The sequence below is a fragment of the Rutilus rutilus genome, assembly GCF_951802725.1.
Source record: "Rutilus rutilus genome assembly, chromosome: 13".
Classification (NCBI taxonomy): Eukaryota; Metazoa; Chordata; class Actinopteri; order Cypriniformes; family Leuciscidae; genus Rutilus; species Rutilus rutilus.
In genome coordinates this window covers 4,036,347-4,062,854 of record NC_140218.1, presented here as the reverse complement: position 1 = coordinate 4,062,854, position 26,508 = coordinate 4,036,347, and the positions used below count along the sequence as shown (strand labels likewise).

The 26,508-nt window shown below is 37.1% G+C and overlaps 1 protein-coding gene across 1 annotated transcript in view; it reads left to right on the top strand.

Annotated features, from left to right (window-relative positions):
- LOC311302519 (uncharacterized protein) overlaps positions 1-26,508 on the top strand; it is a 1,110,603-nt gene that overhangs the window by 672,181 nt on the left and 411,914 nt on the right. Inside the window, exon 19 of the mRNA XM_084428464.1 lies at positions 9,163-9,336. Within this exon, the coding sequence (XP_084284590.1) occupies positions 9,163-9,336 (174 nt within the window). The remainder of the gene's footprint in view (positions 1-9,162; positions 9,337-26,508) is intronic.

The following is a 26,508-nucleotide window of genomic DNA, read 5'->3' as shown; positions in this document are numbered from 1 at the left end:
TTGTCTATAGGACAAGTGAATGGACAATCTTGAAAGTTGAATTCTGAGAAATGCCCAAGTTGGCCAAAGGGTTCAAACAAACAACTTTTACTTTGATAACCCTATAGAACATGTTACTGTATAAAAGTTCACTGTACTCAACATTTCCAGGTCAACCTTTTGGCAATTAGACTAAAAATTGCACATTTTTCGAAATTTCGCCAAAGTTCATGTGTTAGGTGGCACCCCTAAATCTCAATGGAATTCCTCAAAACTTTGCAAAATTCATTTTTATGTTAATTGGAACAAAATGCAATGCCAGCCAAATTGATATTTTGAAATTAAAATTTCCCATTCAAATTTGATGCACCCTACCGGACACGTATAGGCTATTTTGTTTTAGTTTATGCAGCAGTCGTCCGTGAGGGGCTGCCAAATTTCGTATTGTTGTATGTTTATTTTTGGATTAAAGTTTATTCTTAAAAAAAAAAAAAAGCTTCACTTCTCACCAATGGAAGAGAGCGAAGGGGCGTCGTCCATATTTTTTTACAGTCTATGTTTTTATTTTTTTATTGAACAATTATTCATGTACAAACAATATGGCAATATTAATAAATCTTTACATAAAAAAAAACATACAAGACAGGTGCATGAAAGAACCACAAATACACATAACAAAAAATAATAAATAAATAAATAAATAAATAGAATTAAGGGGTTAATGTTTTTCTTTTAAATCATTCTTCTATGGTGGAAAAAAGACTAATTGCGTTTTTCTTTTTTATCACTTTGAGGGCTTTTGTATAAGAAACATTTTCACCATGAAATGCACAGAACATTGGTTTCATCTTTAGATATTTAGATTTGTGAACAAAATTTTCCAAGCATGAGGATATTTTTTACAGTCTATAGTTGACACGGTCAAAATCACGCGTTTCGTTTAAAGACTTTTGACCCCGATCGCCTGCCATACTCTCTGTCTCTCTCTCTCTCTCTCTCTCGTCACACATAGAAAGTGAAAGTAAGTTTACCTGTCGCCATAAAAAAAAAAAAAAGAGTTTACCTGTCGCCATTTTAAGCAGGAGAAATGCGAAATACGACACGGAAAAAACAGAATATCAAAGTGTTTGTCAGCCATTATAAAGGGATTGAAGTGTAGTTTTATGATGTTAAAGCTGGACGATTTGAGATCCTGTATCTTGTAAAAGTTTGATCAAGGTGAGTGTTCATGTGTGACTTTCTCATATTATGAATCTCTGGAGGATATTTTACGTGATTGTTTGATATGAAATCTTAAAGGTTTTTAATTTTTCACTTCAATGTTTCCTTTGTGTTTCGTGATGTTTGTGATTCTCCAGAAGTTTAGCTTATGTGTAAACATACATAGGCCAATTCACACAAAACGTCAACAAACACGTTTTTTTTTTTTTTTTTGTATCGGATCAGTGTGTGTCGATGTGGGTCGGGGTTTGTTTTCTTTTTCACCCGAACATCAACGGTCGACTTGTGTGTGTGAAAAGGCCCTGTGAGCTTGAGTTAACGCAGTCACATGATCCTTTTCTCCCACACTCCAGATATGTTCAGCTCAATTATGAAGGTTGTTTAATTTAATCATTTAATTTAGTATGTGAATGTTTCTTCATTCAGAGTCAGTGGAGGAGATCAAACTCATCAGATTCTCCTGCAGCTTCATCATGGCTGATTCACAAGGATCCAGAGATGGAGATTGTTCTCCAGGATGCAGGTACTTTCAACAAACATTACATTACCATTACCCCCACACCTCCACCCCTCCACACACACACACACACACACACACACAAACAGATCAAAGACAGTTTACAGAAAAAATATGATTTTTTGCCTATTTTTTTTTTTTTTTTTACTAAAATGAAATATTCAGTAAAAAGATAATTGTTTCCTCAAAGTACTTTTTGATGCAGGATAAATGTATTCACAATAATCTAAAGGATTAAACTGAATCTGTTCTCTGTTCCAGTTCAGTCCAGCAGAAGAGCTCAAACCCAGAGTCCAGCTGTGTGTCTATGAAGAGTAACCGCTCTATGGATCCGCCACAAGCGTTTAAGAGTGGAGACAAACGGCCTGATCTCAGGTATATCATTTCTATAAAAGATGTGCTTATAGTGGGACACTTTTGAATTAGAATCATAATTTTTCTCAGTCAGTCAGTCAGTCTAATACTAGCAATGACATCAAGTAAATGTAAGCTGAGATCTTTTCCACCTTTATATAATGGAGTAGGTGTAAAACTGAGTGGATTTTTTTAACTGCTGGTTCAGGGCCCGTATTTATCAAGCTTCTCAAAGTGTCATTTTAGTCTTAAAGGGTTAGTTCACCTAAAAATAAAAAACATGTCATTCCAAACCCGTAAGACTTATGTTCATCTTCAGAACACAAATGAAGATATTTTTGATGAAACCTGAGAGCTTTCTGTCCCTCCACTGACTGCAACGTCATTGCAACTTTCAAGGCCCAGAAAGGTAGTAAAAACATTGTTAAAATAGTCCATGTGACTCCAGTGGTTGGTTTGATTCGTGGTTCATCATTGGTTGTTCGTTTAACGTTCGTTCTCAAGATAGAAAAGTCAACAGCTTAAACGATGGCTCTTAGAAAGGCTCTTTTATTTGATCAAACTGCCAAAAAACCTTAAACAGCAAAACAAGAGAAAATTATTTTAATGCAAGCAATAAAAAAACTGCACACATCAGCTGTGGAATAAAAGAAAAGAAATGCACGATTAACTAGATGAAGGCACACTCCTGTCTTAATGTAAACCCTGTCCACCACCCACAAAGCTTTCACAAAGTTATTCTTGCCACTGTAACGTATGGCTTCCTAAAGACAAGTTTATGGGTAAATAAATGAATAAATAATAAAATAAAAAAATCAGGTCTCAACATTGTGTGTGTTTTAAATATAATTTATTCTGAATTCAATATTCTCATCACTGTTCAGTCAGCTTTGACATATATAAATCGGCATATTCATGATATTTTAACCTTTATAAAGGGCATTTTTCCCTCATCCCTAATCGATTCCCTAATCGCTTATTTCCCTAATCGCTTCCCTAATGCGTCATCTTTCATTTAAATTTCTTAAATTTCATCAATAAATTAAAATAGAATAATAAGATGCTAAAGGGCTGTTACCAATCAAATGAAACTGCATTAAATAATGTAATGAGATTATTTTAAATATTTTTTGAATATACAATTAAGAAATTTTGGTAAGAATGAAACTTTTAAACACGAAACTAAACAGCCAGTAGGAGGCGGCAGGAGACCGAGTCATTGAGTCATTTATTCAAACGATTCAGTTGTAAATGAATAGGAATTCATTGAATCTTTGACTCAACCGATTCGTTCAAAACACTGAATCATTCAGGAATTAAACATTGTTGAGTTTTCCTTTGAGATGCGCTGTGGTTCTTCTAGGATCTTTTTTTAAACTATTTTCGCTGCTGAAATAGAACAAAAAATGTCAATATTGTGTCTAAAATTCAAGTGACTTAATATTAATGACTTGTTTATTGAACTGCAATATGAAATCAGTGTCACATTTTCAATCGTGATGGTATTCAGTGCTCTTGGTCGTATGAGGTTGATGTTACTGGACAAGCGTAAATGTCGAGCCTGTAATACATATCAAAACATATTTTAAATATGATGTACTAATTTCATTATAGCACTCATCAGCCTGCAGCTTCCAAGACAATGTTTACTGTAAACAACACAGAGACAGAACAAAATTCACGCGTTTCGTTTAAAGACTTTTGTCCCCGATCGCCTTCCATTCGGGCGTACGCGCTCAGAGAAAGTGCATCATGTCAGAACAGAACGCTAATGAAATGTTTACCCCGCAAAGCTTTAAAGCACGAGCAAATAATGAACTTTTGTGATTGCGAATAAGTGCAGAGTCCTGTGAGTGTAACTCTAGCACTGCGTTAACATGTGATGTGAGTTTTTACAGTATTGGGACTGAGCGCCAGAACTGCAGCTGATAGAATGTGATACTACCATATTTCTTCAAAAGCAGATCGTGGAGACATTAAATCACCCACGATCAAAAATCGTGATATCGCATAAGCTCAAGTATAAAACGACTGTTATCATGTCTGAAAACAAACACAAGTAACGGAGTTTACAAAACTGTATCGCACGCATTTATTCATCGCACAGACCAATCTTTTCGTAACTGTACAGCCCTGCAATGAGTATCACAATGTATTCTTCTGAAAATGATTTATTGAATGATTATTAGTGTTGAATGTAAACTCCTCTTAGGAATTTCACCATTCAATGGGAATTTATCTGAGCATATTCTTAAATAAGGAAATCTATTCAGTGATTGGTCCATGCCTATGTCATCATCCAAAATCCCGTTTGTGGCACAGCAAAGTGTTGTGAATCATCTCTAAGACTGACACTTAAGATTTAGTCCTACACTTCACACTTAAATTACGACTGAGATGCTTGATAACTAACTTCTAAGCACAGCTTTGAGCCAAGAGTTGTTTTACTCTTAAGTCCATTCTTAGCAGTGTTCTTGTGAGTAATTCTCAGAGGCTTGATAAATACGGGTTCAGATTTGTTGAAAGCTTCACGGTGTCTGGTCAGAGCAGTGATGTTTCACAGCAAGAGTAGCGTTACTAGAGTACAGTAAGGTGGTTTATCTTTAAAGCTCAGCTTAACATTGGTCTCTTTAGTCGGTTGAGCCTTCGTCCTCCATTGTGCCTTTGAGAAGAGTCATGTGATCATGGTTGATGTTCATCTGAGTTGAATCATTCTATAATTCTATAATTGATTTCAGTTTGTTTGCTTTGAATTCATAATTCCTAATATTACCGGTTTTCTCAGTCGCTTTGGTACAATTGTTGAATCATGCTTAACATTTTTAAACCAGTGAGTTAATTTCTCAAAATAATTGTAATCAAAGTTTGAAACACAGTGCAAAACAGTTACAGACATTAAAGCAAAAGTACACAACATTTATGTGGTCTTTTATAAGTCTGTATTCTTTATATTTTACTTAGTTTTAAACCCAGTTCAGTCCAGCAGAAGAGCTCAAACCCAGAGTCCAGCTGTGTGTCTATGAAGAGTAACTGGTCTATGAATCCGCCACCAGAGTTTAAGAGTGGAGACAAACGGCCTGATCTCAGGTATATCATTTCTATAAAAGATGTGCTTATTGTATTTTATTTGTATGAAATTGTTAGTAATAAACAGCAGTTTAATGAGTTACAATCTTGCTGGTTTCGGTCTATTAATGATCATCATTGTGCTCTTGTGTAAAGCTCTATGTGTTGTATTGTTAATACATTCACACACTGTAAAAGCTGTTGGTCTGTTACTCAGTTAATGACACAATTACATCAATATCAGTGTGTCTGATTCTTTACCCTCTTCATTCTGATTTAAGGTCAACTCTTCCATCCAGACCAGTTAAAAACACAACTGTGTCCAAGCCTGTGATTCAACCACAAGACTTTAATGAAAGCATGTTTCCTGGTTTCAGGTAAAATTCAGGACTTTGTTGTTGTTTAATTTTAGGTGCTGCAATTCACATCACACATCACTCACACACATGATTAATGATTTACACATTTCAGAAACCTAATGATGTTCTGTGTCCCATAAATAGTGTTGTAATTTATGGCTATTTACTTCTCTGACTTGTGTAATAATGTGGTATTTTAATCTTACAGCCATGACTCTAATCCTGCTGAAGTCCTCAACACATTAAGATCAAATCTGAGACAGAAGTTTGAGTGTTTGTATGAGGGAATATCAAAGCAGGGAAACCCAACACTCCTGAATGAGATCTACACAGAGCTCTACATCACAGAGAGTGGAAGTGGAGAGATCAATAATGAGCATGAGGTGAGACAGATCGAGACACAGTCCAGGAGAGCAGAAACAGAGGACACACCGATCAAATGCAGTGACATCTTTAGTCCTTTACCTGGACAAGACAAACCCATCAGAACTGTGCTGACAAAGGGAGTCGCTGGCATTGGGAAAACAGTCTCTGTGCAGAAGCTCATCCTGGACTGGGCTGAAGGGAAAGAGAATCAGGACGTCCAGCTCATATTTCCACTCGCTTTCAGAGAGCTCAACTTGATGAAGGACAAAACACTCAGTCTTTCAGATCTTCTTCATCTCTTTTTCCCCGAAACTAAAGAAATGGACATATCCAGTGATGAGTATAAAGTGTTGTTCATCTTTGATGGTCTGGATGAGTGTCGTCTGTCTCTGAACTTTAAGAGCGATGTGAGGTTGTGTGATATATCTGAATCAGCCTCAGTGGACGAGCTGCTGACGAACCTCATTGAGGGGAATCTGCTTCCCTCGTCTCTCATCTGGATCACCTCCAGACCAGCAGCAGCGGATCTCGTCCCCTCTGAGTGTGTCCATCGAGTGACAGAGGTACGAGGCTTCAGTGACACACAGAAGCAGGAATACTTCAGGAAGAGAATCAGGGATTGGCGTCTGGCCGACTGGATCATCTCACACCTGAAGTCCTCGAGGAGCCTCTTTATTATGTGCCACATCCCAGTGTTCTGCTGGATCTCAGCCACTGTTCTAGAGGAGATGTTGAGGAAATCACAGAGAGGAGAGATTCCCAAGACTCTCACTCAGATGTACACACACTTCCTGCTCATTCAGACCAACATCAAACATGAGAAGGACTATGAGAAGAAAGTGAAAGATGAAGACATGATTGTCAAACTGGGGAAACTGGCTTATCTGCAGCTTGTGAAAGGCAACCTGATCTTCTATGAGGAAGACCTGAGCGAGTGTGGCATTGATGAGGCAGAAGCATCAGTTTACTCAGGATTGTGCACTCAGATCTTCAGAGAGGAGTTGGGCTTGTGTCAGGGGAAAGTCTTCAGCTTTGTTCATCTGAGCATTCAGGAACATCTAGCAGCTCTATATGTGCATCTCTCCTTTATCAACAATAACATCAATGTGTTTGACCAGATTACCAAACCAACAAATGGAGACACAGTTTCCCTATCGGATCTCCATCAGAGAGCTGTGGATGAGGCTTTACACAGTAAAAATGGGCATCTGGACCTTTTCCTTCGTTTCCTTCTGGGTCTGTCAGTGGAGTCTAACCAGAGTCTCTTACAAGAGCTGAAGACACAGACAGCAAACAGCTCTCACAACAATAAGAGAACAGCTGACTATATTAAAGAAAAGATCAGTGAGAATCCCTCTCCAGATAAATACATCAATCTGTTTCACTGTCTGAATGAACTGGGTGATCTTTCTCTAGTGAACGAAGCTCAACCTCATACGGGCTATGGAGGATTACGTGCTGTGAAACTCTCCTCGTCTCAGTGGTCAGCTTTAGTGTTTGTGTTGTTGTCCTCAGAGGAGACACTGCAGAGGTTTGACCTGAAGAGATTAATTGGAGGCAGAGATGATCGGTAAGTAACACTGAGTGCAATCATTACAGTCTAAAACATTATGAACAAAGAGAAACTCAGAGATCAGAGGTGTTTAAATCACGGGGCACAGACTGATTTCTGGGATATTGTAGATCATTTGCGTGTGTTCCTCAGACCGTGGCTGTGTCCTAGTAAGACTGCATATCTCGACTGCCACGTCATCAAGCGCCTCTGAAGGCCGTCTCAGTTTGAAGGATGTTTTGAAGACAGACTTCATTTTGTGTCTTTAATTCAGCTCATTTTGAAGGATGCATCAAGTATATCCTTCGTGTTCTTCAATCTCCCACAATCCTTTGCACACATTCTAATTAATGTAAAAGAACTGATGGAAAACGAGTCGGCACTGAGTTTATCTGAGTTCATTATGAAATGTAAGACACAGATAATGTATTCGGAGATGAAGGCATACATGTTATCTTTTGTTTCTGTGTAAATGAATCACTGAACACTAAACTGACAATAATGTAAGACAATGGGAGACACAGACGGCTGTCAGTCACTGTATTGCATTCATAAAAAAGCCAGTTAATATAAAGATATTTAATAGGAAGTATTTTTCCTAAATGAAGTTTTAATATTATTATTATTATACAAGAGAAGTATTAAGAAAATAAATTAGATTAATGTCTCATAATTTTTCTTTATCACCAGTTACTGGCAAAATGATGGACAATGATTCACATTTTGTGCGCATCATTTCCTGTGACAATAAAACTAAGTAAATTATTAAATGAACAAGTATGTAAATAAGCAAGTAACAAGCAAACAAACTCGTGTGCTTAATTTCTAGGAATAATTTGCTGATGCAGGTACAAAAATACCCTTTTCTTGCCCCCCCGCCCGACTCGGGAGTTAAACGTCTACATGGTGATAACCATAGCAACCGACAGGACAAACAAACCTGATGTGTCATAATAGTGTTGTAGTGTAAATGCAGACTAATAGCCCTGCCACAGCAACACTAACGAGAAGAAGAAGAGACTAATCAGTGACGGCTGAATACGAGGCTTCTACAGTTATAGATATAAAACCACTTTTTCACATGTCCTTTATAAAGCAGTGTTTCATTAAAACAATTATTTAAGGGTATTTAGGAAGGTATAATGTATTATTTACTTATGATATGAATTATTATTAGTAGCATTAATAATTAACTTTAACTTTAATTAACTTTAAATCATTTTTATTTTCAATTAGTGCCACACAGAACACAGGAGATGAAGTTCTCCAGAAGCTGATGCCTGTGGTTACAGCAACTAGATGCGCTCGGTAAGTAACACTGAGAACAAGCATCACTGTTAAAACATTATAACAGTTCTTACTTAAACATTATAAATTAATGGTTTAACAAAAAATATGAGTCACACTTCAGCTCTTACCTATCTGACCTGATTTGTGATCTACTTAACCATTTTTTATGATATATGTGTGAGAAATTTATATTCAAATATATGCATTTGTAATGTATGCATATAAACATTTATATTTAATGTATGTAATGTATTCAATGTATTCCATTTGATCAGTTTCATATAATCTTTCTCCCTCACATAGAGACATAATCTCTTACAATAACAGTTAAATTTACTGATATATTGAATTCATTGTTTTAAAAAAGAGATATTGCACAAATTATAAACACAATCAAGAAAAGCAAAGATTTCTGTTTTGATCTGAGAGAGTGAAGAGTGTGTCATTGTTCTCTACAGGTTGGAGAGTTGTGGTGTGACAGATGAAGGTTGTGCTGCTCTGGCTTCAGCTCTGAGATCAAACCCCTCACACCTGAGAGATCTGAGTCTGTCTGGGAATAAACTAGGAGACTCAGGAGTGAAGCTGTTCTCTGCTGGACTGGCGAATCCTCACTGTAAACTGGAGAAACTGTGGTAAGATCATACGTTACTCTCACATGAAACTGTCACTATATGGCGTTTCCATTACAGATTTGCACAAAACTTTTTTAATGAGCGTTTGGTGTAGGTCTACTAGGCATAGAGATATCTGAACATCTTTGCCAAGCGCAAACCCGTACAGAAGTAGCCTAATCAATAATTAAAGTGCAAGCTGAGAAACTGAAGTGGATATGGAGAAAAGCTTCTTTATATGCCATTGCCTACATTTTAAACGGATGTCTGCCAATAGGCCTAAAACATTACATATATGGTTATTGTGACAGAGACTGGGACTCCAGGTTAATAAGATTCTGACTGAGTAGCAAGATATGAATTCAATTGTGATTCTGTGAGAATTCACAGATCCAGTTTCTCTTTTTTAATCTTCCCCTTAACATTTAAAGGAATCTACGTGTGTGTGTGTGTGTGTGTGTGTGTGTGTGTGTGTGTGTGTGTGTGTGTGTGTGTGTGTGTGTGTGTGTGTGCGCTCAAATATGGCTTCTGGAGAGCAAATGAAGGATAAAATATGAATTACTAAACAGACATTAAGAAGTTCCCCATACTTTTAGAGTTACAACTAACAGCCACTAGATGGCAGCAGCGTATAAGAGATGAACTGACAGCTAGTAAATCTTTGAACATGGAGTGCTAATGATAATAAATGTAATATGTCAGGCTCACAATTTTTACAATTGAAGTGCTATAAAAGTTGTAGAAATGACAAATTCAATGTGCATTGTATTAAACAAATCTTTATTGATATGCAAATAGACAATAGACATCCAGCAAAAGAAAAATGGCAAGTGTTTATTTCTCCATGGCAAATGCATTTTGTTTCTTTATATGCAGCCCAATGTTATCCAATGAGTTGTTTGCATTATTTAGGTATTTTATTTTAATTGTATTACATTTTTGGTAACACTTTACAATAAGGTCTCATTTGTTAATGCATTAACTAACATGAACTAACAGAGAGCAATAGCCTTTATTAATGTTAGTTAATAAAATATTAGTGTTCATGTTAGTTCACAGTGCATGTTAACAGATACAACTTTGGATCTTAAAAATGTCTTATAAAATGTTGAGCTTAACATTAACTAAGATTAATAAATGCTGTAGAATATTAGCCCATTATAAAGTGTTACCATTTTTCAATAAAGAAAGTTCATTTCATTTCATTTCTTATTTTTATTGCTCCATGGTAAAACACAAAACATTTCATTTTCTTCTTTAAATAGTTAAATTCCCATGTGCAAAAGGGAACAGAAAGAAGATAAAATCTTATAATATCTGTCCCCTATTCCAACAAACAAAATAACCTTTCTTAAGCAGCTTACATCCAAAATTACATTGACAACAAACAATGTTGATTTAAATATCAGCATTCATGCAGTATAATAAATCAGGCAATGCCCAGACAACAAAACAACAGGTAATCCAATACATATAAAGGAAAACAAAACAAAACAACATGGACCTCACCATATTAATACTAACCGAATTTACTCTGTTTATATCTATACTTATACTGACCAATATTACTAAACCCAATATATATAAAAAATGAGTTCGAAACAAAACAAAACCAAGTTGGCATTTTAAAAGTTAAGGAATCTTTCCTGTAGCTCAAACAGTAGAGTGATGCGCTTGCAACGCCGAGGTCATGAGTTCGATTCCCAGGGAAAGCAAGAGCTGATAGGAATGTAAATGTGTGTCTTGAAATGCAATGTAAGTCGCTTTGGATAAAAGCATCTGCCAAATGCATAAATGTAAATGTGAGTTTGAACAAATCAAATTTTTATGGTCAGTTGAAACTAAAAATGGAATTAAACTAAAACCTTTTTATTTCTATTGATTTGATGTTTTGTTGGGAAAATATTAGACAGATTCTTCTAAAAAAGGCTGAAATATATTTCACTAAAATATTACAGATTAAAACACGAAAGAAAACGTGCTGAGTTTCAGCTCATTGTGGCGCGCTCCAAACATCTATTAAGGAAACAGAGACATTACGTTTGTTTCCGTTATTTTACAAAATCTGAATATCTTTTGTAAATTTATGAATTATGTCTTGCTTTTATCTGTATGAGTATAAATTACGGAGTAAGAGTTTACTCTCTTGGCAGGAATAAATCCAGTGGTCGCGCCGCCGCCTCTGAATAAAATACAGTCAAACATATAAAATGTTCCAGCGCTCAATCTGAATAGTCTGCAATATAATCTGTGGCGTTCAGAAATCATGAAACATCTGGATTCGTGCCAAATGAGGAATGTAGGCTTTTTCACTTTAAATTAATTCGTTTGGCATCTTATTTAGTTTTATTTAAATAAAAAACCTGTTCCTCGCCTTGAATATATATCCATAGAAGCTGGCATGGCATTAAACAAAGAAAAGAAAAGAGAGATATTATTAGTAGTAGTAGTATTATAGCCTAAATATTATTATTATTATTATTATAAACTAGGCTACAAAAAAAAGTAAAACAAAATAACGTTATTAATCTGTATTTGTTCTAATCAAACCGGTTTCTGAACGTTTATAATACAGAAGAAACGCAGGATCAGAAACGTTAAAATAGGACTGGTTCTGCTCGAGTGAACCGGGGGATTTATTCATTTATTCATTTTTACAGATCGTACTTTTAAGTGGCCAATGAATGAACAATATTATTAAAATATTTTAATATGTCTGAAAAGTTCATATCTTTGGCAAAGATAGACATTAAAATGCAGTATCATTTTATGTTAGACTGACATAAGTCACATTTTCGTCATTGTGTCCTTGCTAAAGATCTTTTATATGTTATTTAAATGTCAAAGAAATGAATTCACAGTGTAATAATTCCACAATGTGGGAATTAGGGTTGCTAAAATGGGACGGGATATTTGCACTTATAAGTTCACTAAAAAGTTATTGTAACACTCTTTTATGCTACAAACGCCCATGACAAGCATGTAAGAACCATTGATAACTGAATCATTAATATTTTATTTCTATTTGAGCTGTTCATCAACAATATATTCTACTTAAAAATGTGTTTCTCACACGTTTATGAGCTCGCCGCTTGCTGTCAATACACACCAGAGAGAGTTTAACACATCGCTGCACATTATTGTCTTCAGTGCCGCTATAACTGAGAGAGAAACAGGACTGCCCCCTACTGGTGATGTACGGCATGTGCCAGAGAACTTCACCACGGCCGAATCGCCCAATCCCTTTCCCTGTGATTCTTAATGGACACATCTGCACAACTTTTGATTTAAAACATGTATTAATAAATGTTGAAATGAACATCAACTAAGATTAATACATGTTGTAGAAGAATCTGTCATGGTTCGTTCATGTTAACTAATGTAGTGAACTAGTGTGTAACAAATGAAACCTTATTGTAGTGTAAGCAAATAATCATCTCTGTGAGTCCATGTAATGCAAGTGGATTCAGAAACCACACAAAGTGAACATGACGGTAATCCATAAACCCCAGCTGATGAATCAGTGCTTCTGAAGTGAAACAAATATTTCAAACTTTTTACAATATAAGCCTTTGCTTCCGGCCAACACACACACACATTCAGGAGTTCATGTTTGTCTTAAACGTCAGCACGTTCTGAAGCGTGATATAAGCGAACTGTGAAACTCACAGGAATGCCGCTCATCTTCCGCATCACTTCTGGTGTGAGCTTCAGAACGCACTTGTGTCGCTTCACGCCGATATCATTAACCCGTGTGCGACCATTGGCTGGAAGTGAGTGTTTATAACACTCTTATGGAAAATGAAACAAAGTGAACATGACGGTAATACAAAAAGAAAATATATCTATATATCTGGATCTGAAGTCTCTTCTGCTCACCAAGGCTGCATTTATTGGATTAAAAATACAAAAGAACAGTAATGTTATTAAATATCAAGACAATTTAAGATAACTGTTTTTTTATTTTAATATATTTTCAAATGTACTTTATTCCTGTGATCAAAGCTGAATCTCAGCATCATTACTCCAGTCTTCAGTGTCACATGATCCTTCAGAAATCATTCTGATATGATGATTTGATGCTCAAGAAACATTCATTATTATTATTATCAATGTTGAAAACAGTCGTGTACAATTTTCTTTCAGGATTCTTTGATGAATAGAAAGTTACACTTTACTATATATTCACGTAGAAAAGAGCTGTTTTACATTGGAATAATATTTCACAATATTACTGTTATTATTAATGAAATAAATGCAGCAGAAGAGACTTCTTTTTAAACCCTTAAAGATATTAGCGATCCCGCACGTTTGGCTGGTAGTGTATCTGCATGTGTTGCTCTGGAATCATCATTCGTCTCCACAACTGCATAATTACACCAGTTGTCTGTAATATGATGGTATTGTATTATACAATAAGCGAGTACATCATGAATGCCTTTTTTCAAAGCGTGTTTTTGTCCTATCCTGAATCACTACGGTAAGCCTGTAATAAGCGTTTAGACTCGGCCTACTTTACAGCGGTCGGGTCGCACCGCGGCGGAGTAACGTTAGCCCAGCGCCTGCGGGACTCACCGCGTCAGAGACATAAACAGAGAGAAGTTTATTAACTGATAGAGCGCTGATTCATCCAGTAGTGAAACAAGTGAAGTCTTTATGAATCAATCATTCAAACCCATTTTAAAAATAGTATGTTTCACCTGTCTGGATCTTACATGTGTTCAAGCATATTCTCCCCTTTCTGAGAGGGTGTTCTCCACTGCTGGAGACACTGTAAGCTATAGGAGAGTCCCACATTCTCCAAGAGGATGCAGAAATGTTTATTTTCCTTATTTTTGCAAAAGTTTGTTGACATTACCAGTCTGTTAAACTCATTTGACAAGTATAAGAAATAAACACACTCAGGATTATGCATTTTCCCCTTACTGCTGTGTTTTATTAGTTGTTTTAATCATTTTATTGAATGGGAACCGGAACCGGAAAATGTCTTACGATTCCCAACCCGCTGTTCCCAATAAGCTGTTTCATGACGACTCTCTCTGGGTCAGCGGCAGCGCCAACACTGATTTACAATATCGCGATATGATTTAGTCAAAGGTTTAATAGACAGAGGAATCTGAAGAAGATGGTGTGTGTGTTTGAATGGAGATCCCAGTATTTTAAAGATGAATCGTGCAGCTCTACTGTCTTATCTCTCTCTCAGCATATGAGCAGCGCGAGGGCTTTCAGTGCTTTCAGTCTCACGGCTCTTCCACACGTCCACTTGACATGGATATTACGACACTCAACACTCATATGCTGCGTTCATGTCATCTCGTAAAGATTGTCACATATAACAACAATCATTATAATAATAATTTTAATAGGTACTCAAAGCCCTTTACAAGGAAGGGGGAATCTCCTCAACCACCACCAATGTGCAGCTCCACCTGGATGATGCGACGGCAGCCATATTGCGCCAGAACGCCCACCACACACCAGCTTACTGGTGGAGAGGAGACAGTGATGAAGCCAATCAGTATATGGGGATGATTAGGAGGCCATGATGGACAGAGGCCAAGGGGCAAATTTGGCCAGGATGCCGGGGTTACACCCCTACTCTTTTTCAAAGGACATCCTGGGATTTTTAATGACCACAGAGAGTCAGGACCTCGGTTTAATGTCTCATCCGAAGGACGGGTTATTATCTACAAGCATAGCGATTATTATTTAAGAAAATAAAGGACTAAATATGAAAGTTTATTAAATGAACTAAAATTATACATTTATAACTATACAAATAATTACATACTGCATACAGTACAACACCATTCTCTGATCAGATCTTTGAAATCAAGCCGTCGTGCTCAATCGTGTTTAATAGACAGCATGACCAGACCATTCAGTCTTTCCTGAGACAGTGTTCACTAAAACATTGACAGGATCATTGAATCAGTGATTTGAACTCGGTAAACTAAATCAGTTCTGTTCATGAATGAATCATCTAGACTGGTTTATTAACGGGTTTCTCCTATTCACGGCAATGAACCGACTCAAATGATTCATTCACGAATCGGACATCATTACAAATGTATATCTATGACTAGAACGACATCGTAAATGTTGATCGATTCCTCACAGAAATCGGCTCCAAGTCTTCAGAAAGCCTAAATATATTCATCACTGGACTAGTTTTATTGTCACTTGGTGATTTTGCGTTTCTGCCCTGTGTCGTTTCTGAATAACCCGCAAACACACACACACACACACACACACACAAACACACACACACACACACACACACACACACACACACACACACACAGACAGACAGACAGACAGACAGACAGACAGACAGACAGACAGACAGACACACACACACACACAAACACACACACACACACACACACAGACACAGACACACAAACACACACACACACACACACACACGTTCCTTAAAATGCTTACAAATACATTAAGCACACACACACACACACACACACACACACACACGTTGGGTTTACATGTTTTATGGGGACTTTCCATATAAATAATGATTTTTATCTCTACAAACTCTATAATCAATCCCCTAATCCTAACTGATGAATTTTCACAATGTGAACTAATGAGTATTTGTATATATTTCATATTGACAGCATTATGTTATTTTTTAAGTGTCATGTGTATCTCTGGATATAGGCTTAATGTCTGTCATTGTTCTCTACAGGTTGAGGAGGTGTGGTGTGACAGATGAAGGTTGTGCTGCTCTGGCTTCAGCTCTGAGATCAAACCCCTCACACCTGAGAGATCTGGATCTGTCTCTGAATAAACTAGGAGACTCAGGAGTGAAGCTGTTCTCTGCTGTACTGGCGAATCCTCACTGTAAACTGGAGAAACTGTGGTAAGATCATACGTTACTCTCACATGAAACTGTCACTAGGGGCGTTTCCATTACAGATTTGCGCAAAACTTTTGCGTTCTTTTTTTCTTCTTCTAAATGTCGACAAAAAGCTGTTGCGAAATGACGGTGTTTCCATTAACTGATGTTATGCGACTAAAACTTCATTGTTTCCTCTCGCGATCAGTAAAATCATTCCAAAAATCATGTTAACGGACGTTGGTAGGATTATGTATATCCCAGCCACTGCACTGGCCATTATTATTAATGGAAGGAGATGTGTGTGTGTTTCCAAGCATTAATGGTGAGGAACGACCCTTATTATACTTGTGAGCGGCACATATGAGGAGTTTCTGGGTGTTTCTCCCTCAGTTCTGCTTCAAGGTCTTGATTGTGGCATTTATTTGAGGTTTAGAATCCATTATTCCTGTAATTCTTTTGCCTTTTATGAGTTTAATAAAGAGCTCTGTCTCGTATTCTGTCCAAACACACTGCGTCGTCTACGTCAGGTGACTGTAAATCCGCAAACACTGTTTCCATTGCAGTTTTGCGAAATATTTCTTTTTTGAATGGCCTGATAAACCTCCTCATGTGAGTGTTTTTTTCCATAAATGGGAGTTTTTGTGAAATTGACGTGTTTCCATTGGGCGTATTTTCAATTAGCAATTTCAATTTGCGCAATTTGAAGGGTAATGGAAACGCGGCTACTGTGAATTCATAAAGTATAATCAAAATGGAATAAAATGCAGGGAAATAACTACTATTTCATTAATTACAAGCAAAGCTATTAAAACAACATGATCAAATTCATCAAATTATTTTTACGTCTGTTCATATGATGTAAGAGAATTCATATTTGTAAAGCGTTTGCTCTATTTATCAAAACGACTCCATCTACACCTGGTCACATAAATGTGTTTTTGCAAAATGGATTTAAATCCGATCTTCAGTTCCCGCGCTATATGCAGATTTAATGGAGGGCACGTCACCGAAAGCAACAGATGTGAGCTGCATTTTTGAGCTGCACGAGAGGACGTGCCGGACTCGTTCGTTGCCCTGGAAGGTTTCTCTCTGGTACGCTCTGATAGGAAACGACAACTCAGGCAAGAGCAAAGGGGGCGGTATTTGTGTTTACGTTAACCAAAAGTGGTGCTCGCAATTCTCCGTGAGAGAGCGGCTCTGTGACTCCGACATAGAACTGGTATGTGTAAGCCTTAGGCCTTTTTATCTTCCATGCGAATTCGGGAACATTTTAATATGTACTGTTTATATTCCACCTAGTGGGAATGCTGCAAATGCAGCTAAACTTACAGCAGACTGTCTTCATAGACAATTAAGTCGTACCCCTGAAGCACCTTGTTTCATTTTAGGGGATTTTAATCATTGTAAACTTGACGCTGTGTTGCCTGGATTTGATCAATATGTGGACTGTAATACGAGAGGCAAAAACATCTTGGACAAATGTTATGGGAATGTTAAGAATGCCTATACAGCTAAGGTTAAATTGCCATTAGGCTCCTCTGATCATAATGCTGTCCATTTAATTCCGACATATAAGTCCATGCTTAGGAGCAGTAAACCACAAACTAAAACTGTATATGTGTGGAATGATGATGGAATTGAAACGTTAAAAGTAGGGATGGGAACGACACGGGATTTGGGAAATCGACTGTCGAGGCCCATGTGTCGACTTTTTGTCGGATTGTCGGCCTTTTTTTTTTTTTTTTAAAGAGCAGCAGAGGGTGGAAAATATTCTACATCAGGGTCCTAAATTAACACCCGCCAAGCACCAAATGCGGGTAGATTTTCTGTTTGGCGAGTAAATCTCAAAAGGCTATCCGCCACACTGGCGGGTGAATGTTCATAACAAAATATGAAATTTTAAGCGCGCACGCACGAGCAGAGAGAGAGAGAGCGAGTCCCGGCCGCGCGCGGTGCGCGCGCACTCACCATTCAGAGCGGTCAAGCTTCCCCGTACTTTTTGACAAGCGTCCTTGACAGGGCGGCCAGAGCTTCTTTGCAGCTCAAGTCGGCGGCGGTGTGTACGTACCTACAGTTAACGCTCTTTCTGTTGACGGCGCTGAGGAAAAAGCTCCCGCCACTGTAAGAAGCTGTCGCCGCCCATTTGTGTCCTCCTGCGCACCCATCAAAGCCGTGCAGAATGTCTTCAGCACTCGCGGATCGTGCATATTTCCGCTGCTGCTTCTGTTTACACACCATGGTCGTTCTTTTCTCGAGAAAATGAGTTTTCTCATAGCGTTTGCAACGCAATACTCGTTCCCTTATCTCTCAGGGAACCGAGGTTAAAGTAACCGAGGAAATGTAATAAATAAAAAGCCAAAAAAAAAATAAAAATAATGCAATTTGGAAATCCCACAAGCCCCGCCCCCTCGACATGTCGACACTCTATTTTTTTTGTCGAGTGGAGCATGTGTCGAATGTCGGTCGTTTTGTCGAGAAAAAGTCCCATCCCTAGATAAAAGGATGCTTCTCTTGCACTGACTGGAACGTCTTTCAAAGTTTGGATCTAGAGGAGGCCGTAGAGACTATGACAGATTATATACTTTTCTGTAAAGATAATGTGTTAGACCAAAAAATAATAACTATATATCCAAACAATAAATCTTATATCTCTAAGGAAATTAAGGAGTGCATAGTACAGAAAAAAATGGCTTTTAGGAGAGGAGACCTTGCAGCTATGAAAGATGTACAGAAGGAACTGAATTATAAACTAAGGAAAGCTAGGAGAAAGGAGAGGGAGAAATTTGAGGCCCATTGTTTGACTATGAATACCAAAGAATTATGGGATTCTATGAAATATATGACAAACATGACAAAAGATCTATCAATGTGATAGATGAGATGTGAGATCTATTAATGTGATTTGCAAAGGCAAATGAGCTGAACGACTTTTATTGTAGATTTGATGTAAGAGACTTCTCACAGGAGCAGGCAAATGCACTGGATGCCTTGTCTATATCGGATAATCCTAAAACAATTATTGACCAGAACATGGTGGAGAGACTGTTTTCACAGGTCTGTCCTAACAAGGCTTCTGGGCCGGACGGCATCTCTGGGCGGTTACTAAAATCTTGTAGTAGAGAGCTGGCCGAAGCCTGGTGCCCTATTTTTCAGAAATCTATAGACACGCATACAGTTCCCTCTATGTGGAAGAGCTCCACTATTATCCCTGTCCCAGTAAAGGCTAGCTGTAAGGAGAATAATGATTATCGTCCAGTAGCACTTACTTCAATAATAATGAAGTGTTTGGAGAAAATTATGATTAATTTAGTAAAAACAGACGTGAGTGGTCTATCAGACCCATTTCAGTTTGCTTATAGGAGCAATAGAAGTACAGATGATGCTGTTATAGCTATAACACATTTCATAAATAGGCATCTAGAGGATCCTAGCTCGTATGCACGTCTTTTATTTGTAGATTTTAGCTCAGCTTTTAATATGTTGGAACCACATCTTTTAATTGCAAGGCTGAATGATTTAAAGTCAATCCATCTATTATAAAATGGTATTATTCTTTTTTGACCAATCGCAGGCTATATTGTAGATATATGTCGCACTGTACAGGACCCTTTTAATGAGCGTTTGGTGTAGGTCTACTAGGCATAGAGATATCTGAACATCTTTGCCAAGCGCAAACCAGTACAGAAGTAGCCTAATCAATAATTAAAGTGCAAGCTGAGAAACTGAAGTGGATATGGAGAAAAGCTTCTTTATATGCCATTGCCTACATTTTAAACGGATGTCTGCCAATAGGCCTAAAACATTACATATATGGTTATTGTGACAGAGACTGGGACTCCAGGTTAATAAGATTCTGACTGAGTAGCAAGATATGAATTCAATTGTGATTCTGTGAGAATTCACAGATCCAGTTTCTCTTTTTTAATCTTCCCCTTAACATTTAAAGGAATCTACGTGTGTGTGTGTGTGTGTGTGTGTGTGTGTGTGTGTGTGTGTGTGTGTGTGTGTGTGTGTGTGTGTGTGTGTGTGTGCTCAAATATGGCTTCTGGAGAGCAAATGAAGGATAAAATATGAATTACTAAACAGACATTAATTAAGCAGTTCCTCATACTTTTAGAGTTACAACTAACAGCCACTAGATGGCAGCAGCGTATAAGAGATGAACTGACAGCTAGTAAATCTTTGAACATGGAGTGCTGATGATAATAAATGTAATATGTCAGGCTCACAATTTTTACAATTGAAGTGCTATAAAAGTTGTAGAAATGACAAATTCAATGTGCATTGTATTAAAAAAATCTTTATTGATATGCAAATAGTTTAGTTTATTTGTTTATTTGAGCAGTAAACATTCTGCTCTAAAGGAGTGGGCCGAAGCAAAAGAGCTTATAAGCGCCCACCCCCAAAATTAATACAATAAAATTTCTCATTTCACAATAATACACAGGAACATAGTGCAAAAAGAAACAAAACAACAACAAGGAAACAACAGCAAAAAGAAATGACCATTTACAAGTTGGCCTTTACATTTACACCTATGCTGTGAGGTGCATTAAAAGACGAGGTTTTATGAGCCCGTTGGGAGGGTCCCTCTCAACAGATCCATAGATCGCCTACAGTAATTCTCTTTTTTTGTAATTCTGAGCAATTGAATCATAACCGTTCAGAGCAACAACACTCTTCCTTAATTAATCAAATGTAAATTGATCCTAATGCTCCCCCTAGTGGCAACTCATTTCTTCTCTATACTTTTCAAAAATCTTTTTTGTATCTATATTTGAACAGGTTGATGTTTGGACATCGTTTCATCTCCATCTCCAAATTATTCCACAATTGAAGTTAAATTCATCTCGTAATTCATAACAACCAGTACGTTCTTGGAACCTTCTTTGTATTTGGCTCGGTAACAATTTGTGCCTCGCTTCGTATAACATCTGTACTGTTTGAAACTCAGCAATGTCACAAAACTTCATGATCTTTGATTTAAAAAATTATGAGTTTGTGTGGTCCAAAAATAGACCATAGACATCCAGCAAAAGAAAAATGGCAAGTGATGTATGCCCTCAAATCTGTAGATGTAACACTTTACAATAAGGTGTCATTTGTTAATGCAAATGACCCGCCATAGGAAATGAATGGAAAATTGGCAAAAATATGAAAATACAGAGGGGTTTTTTTGTGCGTACAATCTACAAATCAGCCACGATAACACAAAATAGGTGTCATTTTAAAGCTTAGAATCTCAGTTTTTTAATGTATCTAATCACTTTGATCAACTCCTAAAGAATGCTGAGTTATCACTCTAAAATGGAGTGTACCCCCCGCAGGCGCCACCTAGCTGCGAAAAATATAATCATAATATTTTTCAAAAATATTACATTGATCAACTTAAAATAGGTGTCATTTGAAAGCTTATAGTCTGAAATTTACAATGAATGTAGCCAGTTTGATAAACTCCTATGTAGTGCTGAGTTATTTGCTGATAAATAGAAAAAAGTTTTCATAATTTATTATATGAATGAATATTTAACCACTTTTTTGTACTACATACAGCAATATGTCAAATATATCATACAGCTGAGATAGTCCTGTGTCATATGTCATTTGAAAGGTCTCCAAGAGTAGAATACAACAAGCATAATTGTTTCAGGCTTTTTACTAAACTTGAGCAGGGTTTGTGTAAAAGACGCCCCTCAAGAGACCCATATGTGGATACTGAATTTTAGACACATTTCTGCTCATAACTTCATGAAACATACTGCATACAGATATAGCTCATATGTAGAGGTACTTCCCCAAAAAAGATTTTTCCTCCTACCGTATTTCCTTCCCGAATTATTGCATGTCAAACAAGAGAGATATGCAAAATCATAATAAAAATTATATATATTTCGTGTCTTTTATCAGCAGTTTCTCGGCAGGAGAATGTCCAAATGTAATGTAATTTATATTTTCAATAAATTTGAAAAGTGTTCTTTCAAACGATACCTACATTTAGACTCTCCTAGTTATAGTTTTGGAGTTATGAGTCTTTAGTTTTGTGTGTGTCACTCAGACAAAACTCTAAAAATGCCTTCGTTTTTTGTTCATAATTGCTGTTGCCAATTTTGAATAAGAGTTACTAAAAAAATTATTTTAATGAAAATGTTTATTATAGAAGGTTAATAAAAAAAATCAATGGGAATTAAAATGCTTTCCATTTGTTCTCTTTCTAATGCAATGTTCAGGTTTGACTGTATTATAAAGTAAAACTGGCACTTCAAATTACCATTTAAACCAACCATCCAACCAAAAAACTTGACAAAAATAGTCTTTGAGAATCTCTTATTATATATTAAAATCCACAACCTGAAAAAAATAGGCAAATATGTGCAAAAACAACTAGAATTCACAAGCCTTTCTACAGAGAGCTGTAAATCCATCTAGTGGTTAAAATATGATATTGCACGATAATTATGCTCACTATATCCACCAGATGGCACCAATCTGACTCCAAAAATTGTTTTCTATAGGCCTAGTCTCTACTTTAACCTGAAATACAGAATTAATTTAAAAAATTTAAAAAAGTTATATTATATTCAATGGGAAAAAATGGATCATAATTATTGCATAAATATTCATTATTATCATAAAATTATCTCAAAACACCACAGAAAAAAAGAAAAAATATTATTGAAAAAAAATACATTTCATTGATTTTACTAAAAAAAAAAAAAAATCTGAATCCCCCTCCGGGTCATTTTAGACCCGAAGACCCCAAGTGTGACGAAATGAGGAACCCCAGAGGGCTAGGCTACTGTATTGTACATGTCTGATTTATGTTGAAGTGTTTGGGACATGGCTTTTAATGCTGAGTCTTTTGTTTATGTACACAGGCTATAAAGTATATCAAAATATGAATTTAGATTTATCGGCCAATATATCGGTTATCAGCTTTCAAATGAAAAGAATTATCGGTATCGGCCAAAATGTTCATATCGGTGCATCCCTAATTTTCGGTGACGTCTCCGTCCATACTACTATGTGCTAACGTTACCGCCATCAAGACAATGATTTGGTGTGAATGAATGCCGCCGAATCTGTCGGGTCGTCTTGTGGAAAGTCCCGATATTCCTGTTAAAAATGTAAGGAGTAAAAGTAAAAAGTCGGCACAAAAATAAATAGTAAAGTAAAAATATCTGAAAAATCTGCTTGAGTAACGAAGTATTTGTGCTTCCCATCTCTGACACTTTGACATGGTGATCTACATTTAACAGCCTTTACTTTAAACACACTCAATCTCAGCACAGTCAGGATTAACACACTCCATTCATTTTAATTTTAGGGGGAAACTGGAAACTGTAGAGATTTTTCTCCAGGTTTAAAGTCTACATCATGTCAATGTCACAGATTATGACCTGGAGAAACACTATAGTACATCGATGACACGTCAGTGTGTGTATTATTAATGAGACTGCGTGTTCTTATCCTATGAGAAGACATTTCTCTTCTTCATGACAGCACACGGTGTTTTTCTATGACAGACGCTTCAAACTGTAAAATCAGGCAGTAGTTTAGAGAGGCGTTCATGGGTCGCAAGTGTGTGTGTCCATCAGTGATGCGCGGGTCAATGTATAAACAACCCGCCCGCAACTAGGACCGCAAAAAAAAGAAAGAAAATATTGTAACCGACCCGCTTCCTGACCCGCATTTTTTTAAAAGTAGTAAATGCTCATCGTAGCGTCATAGAGTGCCGAAGTTATGACGTCACTTTGTAGGCCAACCCGGAAGTTAGCGGCGCATGGGTTCCCTCCAAGCGTGTCGCACAAGCCCTGAAAAGTGAAGCCAAAGCGTCTCGATCGCCCCCCGGTGACTGGTCCTAGTATAGGTCATAAGCCCCGCCTCCCCGTGTTATTCAACGGGACGCGAGACCAACTAAACAATTAAATTACACTTCAAAGATCTTTTTTCCAAAGGTGGTTTCTTTCATTTGCTGTCGTTTTTATCACGCTGATGTAAGTTCAAGTGTCTGTTTCAAAAATAAGTGGGTTTTTAGTCAGTTACGTGATGCGGTGGTGTAAGCTCATGATTGACAGCTGTGATTGACAGGTTCTCTGAGCGAAGTAGTCACTGAAGCACCAACGGACATTTTTTCGGGATCTTCGGAGGACTGAGGAGATTGTATTTACTTTATTTTAACAAGCCTCTTGTCGTACTGCAATCAATTTTTTAAAAAGTGTGCAGAATCCACTCTCCCTGAGTGCATTCTGCGAGAGTGAGGGCGGAGCGTAGATTTCGCGACTTTACTTCCTGCTCACTACTGCGCAGGTCTGGTCCCGAGATCGCTACTGCACAGACTCAAGTTCCAATATGTCAGCGCCAGATCAGGACTCTGGCGGCTTCAGTTTTCATCAATGGAAGAGAGCGAAGGGGCGTCGTCCATCTTTTTTTACAGTCTATGGTTCCCTCGATCGAAAAGCTATGCATTTTCCCCATATACTTTTGGAAAATCGCAAAAAATAAGATCTGTGTTCAACAAAGAGTTGTGACCCTTACACGTTTTGTCTATCAAGATAATCTTTACAAGTTAATCCAAAATGTATACATTTTGAAGCCTAAATAAAGCCGTCAGATATAAAATGCTAACGGTAGGCTATAAACGGACTACAGCACACCATGGTCGCGGATCAACGTCATCATCAAGCTTCAGTTTTAACTAATGCTGTTTACTAATACAATCATATTATTATAAGTGGGTAAAAGCCAAGTTCACAAATATCAGGGTGCAGGACCCACCCTTTCTATAATTATATCCAAACAAGTTAAAATAAAAGTCAATAAACCAGGTATTATTTTGAATATTTTAATTAAACACATTTCTTGACGTAACGTTAGCCTTTAATAAAACTGCAGCGGATCTAATCTATTAAACAGTGGCAAAGTAAACAAGCTTTTAGATATTTTAAGAGAAAGACAAAAGGTTTTAAAGAAAAAAAGAAAAAAAATTAGCTGTTAATTTGGAACATGAAAAACGTTTATTCTTGCTAGCCTTTATAACTCCATCTGACCGTCAAAGTAACATTAGCGTGTTAAGCAATTTGCACCATTAAAGTTTCGTCGTGGCCACATTAAGGCAGTAACGTTAAATACGGTGTTCACATGGAAATCATCGTTGTGTGAGCTTACCTTACGGCACGAACCCAGTCTCTGCTGCTGGGTAACATCGGACGGAAAACGGTAAAATGAGCATCTTTCATTCGACGACTTGTGGTTGCATCTCGGGACAAAACAAAACACCATTGTCGAACTACAGTCTCTCCACAGAAATAAAGAACTGGTAATCGGTTACCTTAATATCACATAATTCTGTGTACAACAATATTTGGAAAAACTACAATTTGAAAAGAATAAATATATAACGTTATGTATATTAACTGAAAGGTAAACTTCTAAGAACGTGAGGCTAAAACGAACTTTATTATGAACAATGCACAGGACAATATGTACAAAGAACACTACAAATACTGTGCAACCTGCACAACAAAAAATGACATGTACAGACCAGAGGATAATAACATATGAATTAATATATAGAAGGGGGAAATTAAAAATTACACAGTTCCTTCAAGAGATGAAATGTTCTTGTAGCCTTCATATTTTTGAAACGCGGGCTAGTGAGAGATTTCCTGTTGGTCATGATGACGTCTAAAGTCTCCTCCAAAGGATGTAGTCCCTTTTAGCAACTTGTTAGCAACCACCGTTTTTAAGACACAATAAAGTAAAAAAAAAAATCACAAGCAGGTTATAACTGGTGTGTTTTATGTCATAGATCAAAACGTGAAAATATTTAGAGGCTTTGTTAACCACAGACCTTATTTCAGGCGATTTAGCAATAACCCATTCAAAAAACCCATAGACTTTTGGGGCGAGGGAACCGGAATTGCTAAAATGCTAACTCACTTCCGCGTTTTAGCCTACAAGCTCATTTTGTCCAGGCGCAGCGAGTCAACATGACCCAAACTACGGGTGTTTTTTTCTTCTCCGTAAATAAATCTAGTAGCAGAGCTACAGCAAGCGTTTTCCGATGGTGGAAATCCATTAGCTCTTAAAACTTCTTTGTCGTTGTGGAGAGCGCAGTGCATGGTTGCATAGCAACGACAATCGGACCGAATTAAGATAAGCTAATGTGCATTGTAAATGTCAGTAATTTATCTTTTTTGACTCATTCTTTTTATAAAAATGATTTAAAGGCTGAAATATGCGAGGTTTATCTTTTTATAAAAACTCTTTTCTTATTCTTTCTTTAAAAAAAAATCTTTTTATAAAAATTTGACCCGACCGTCCGCGACCCGAAT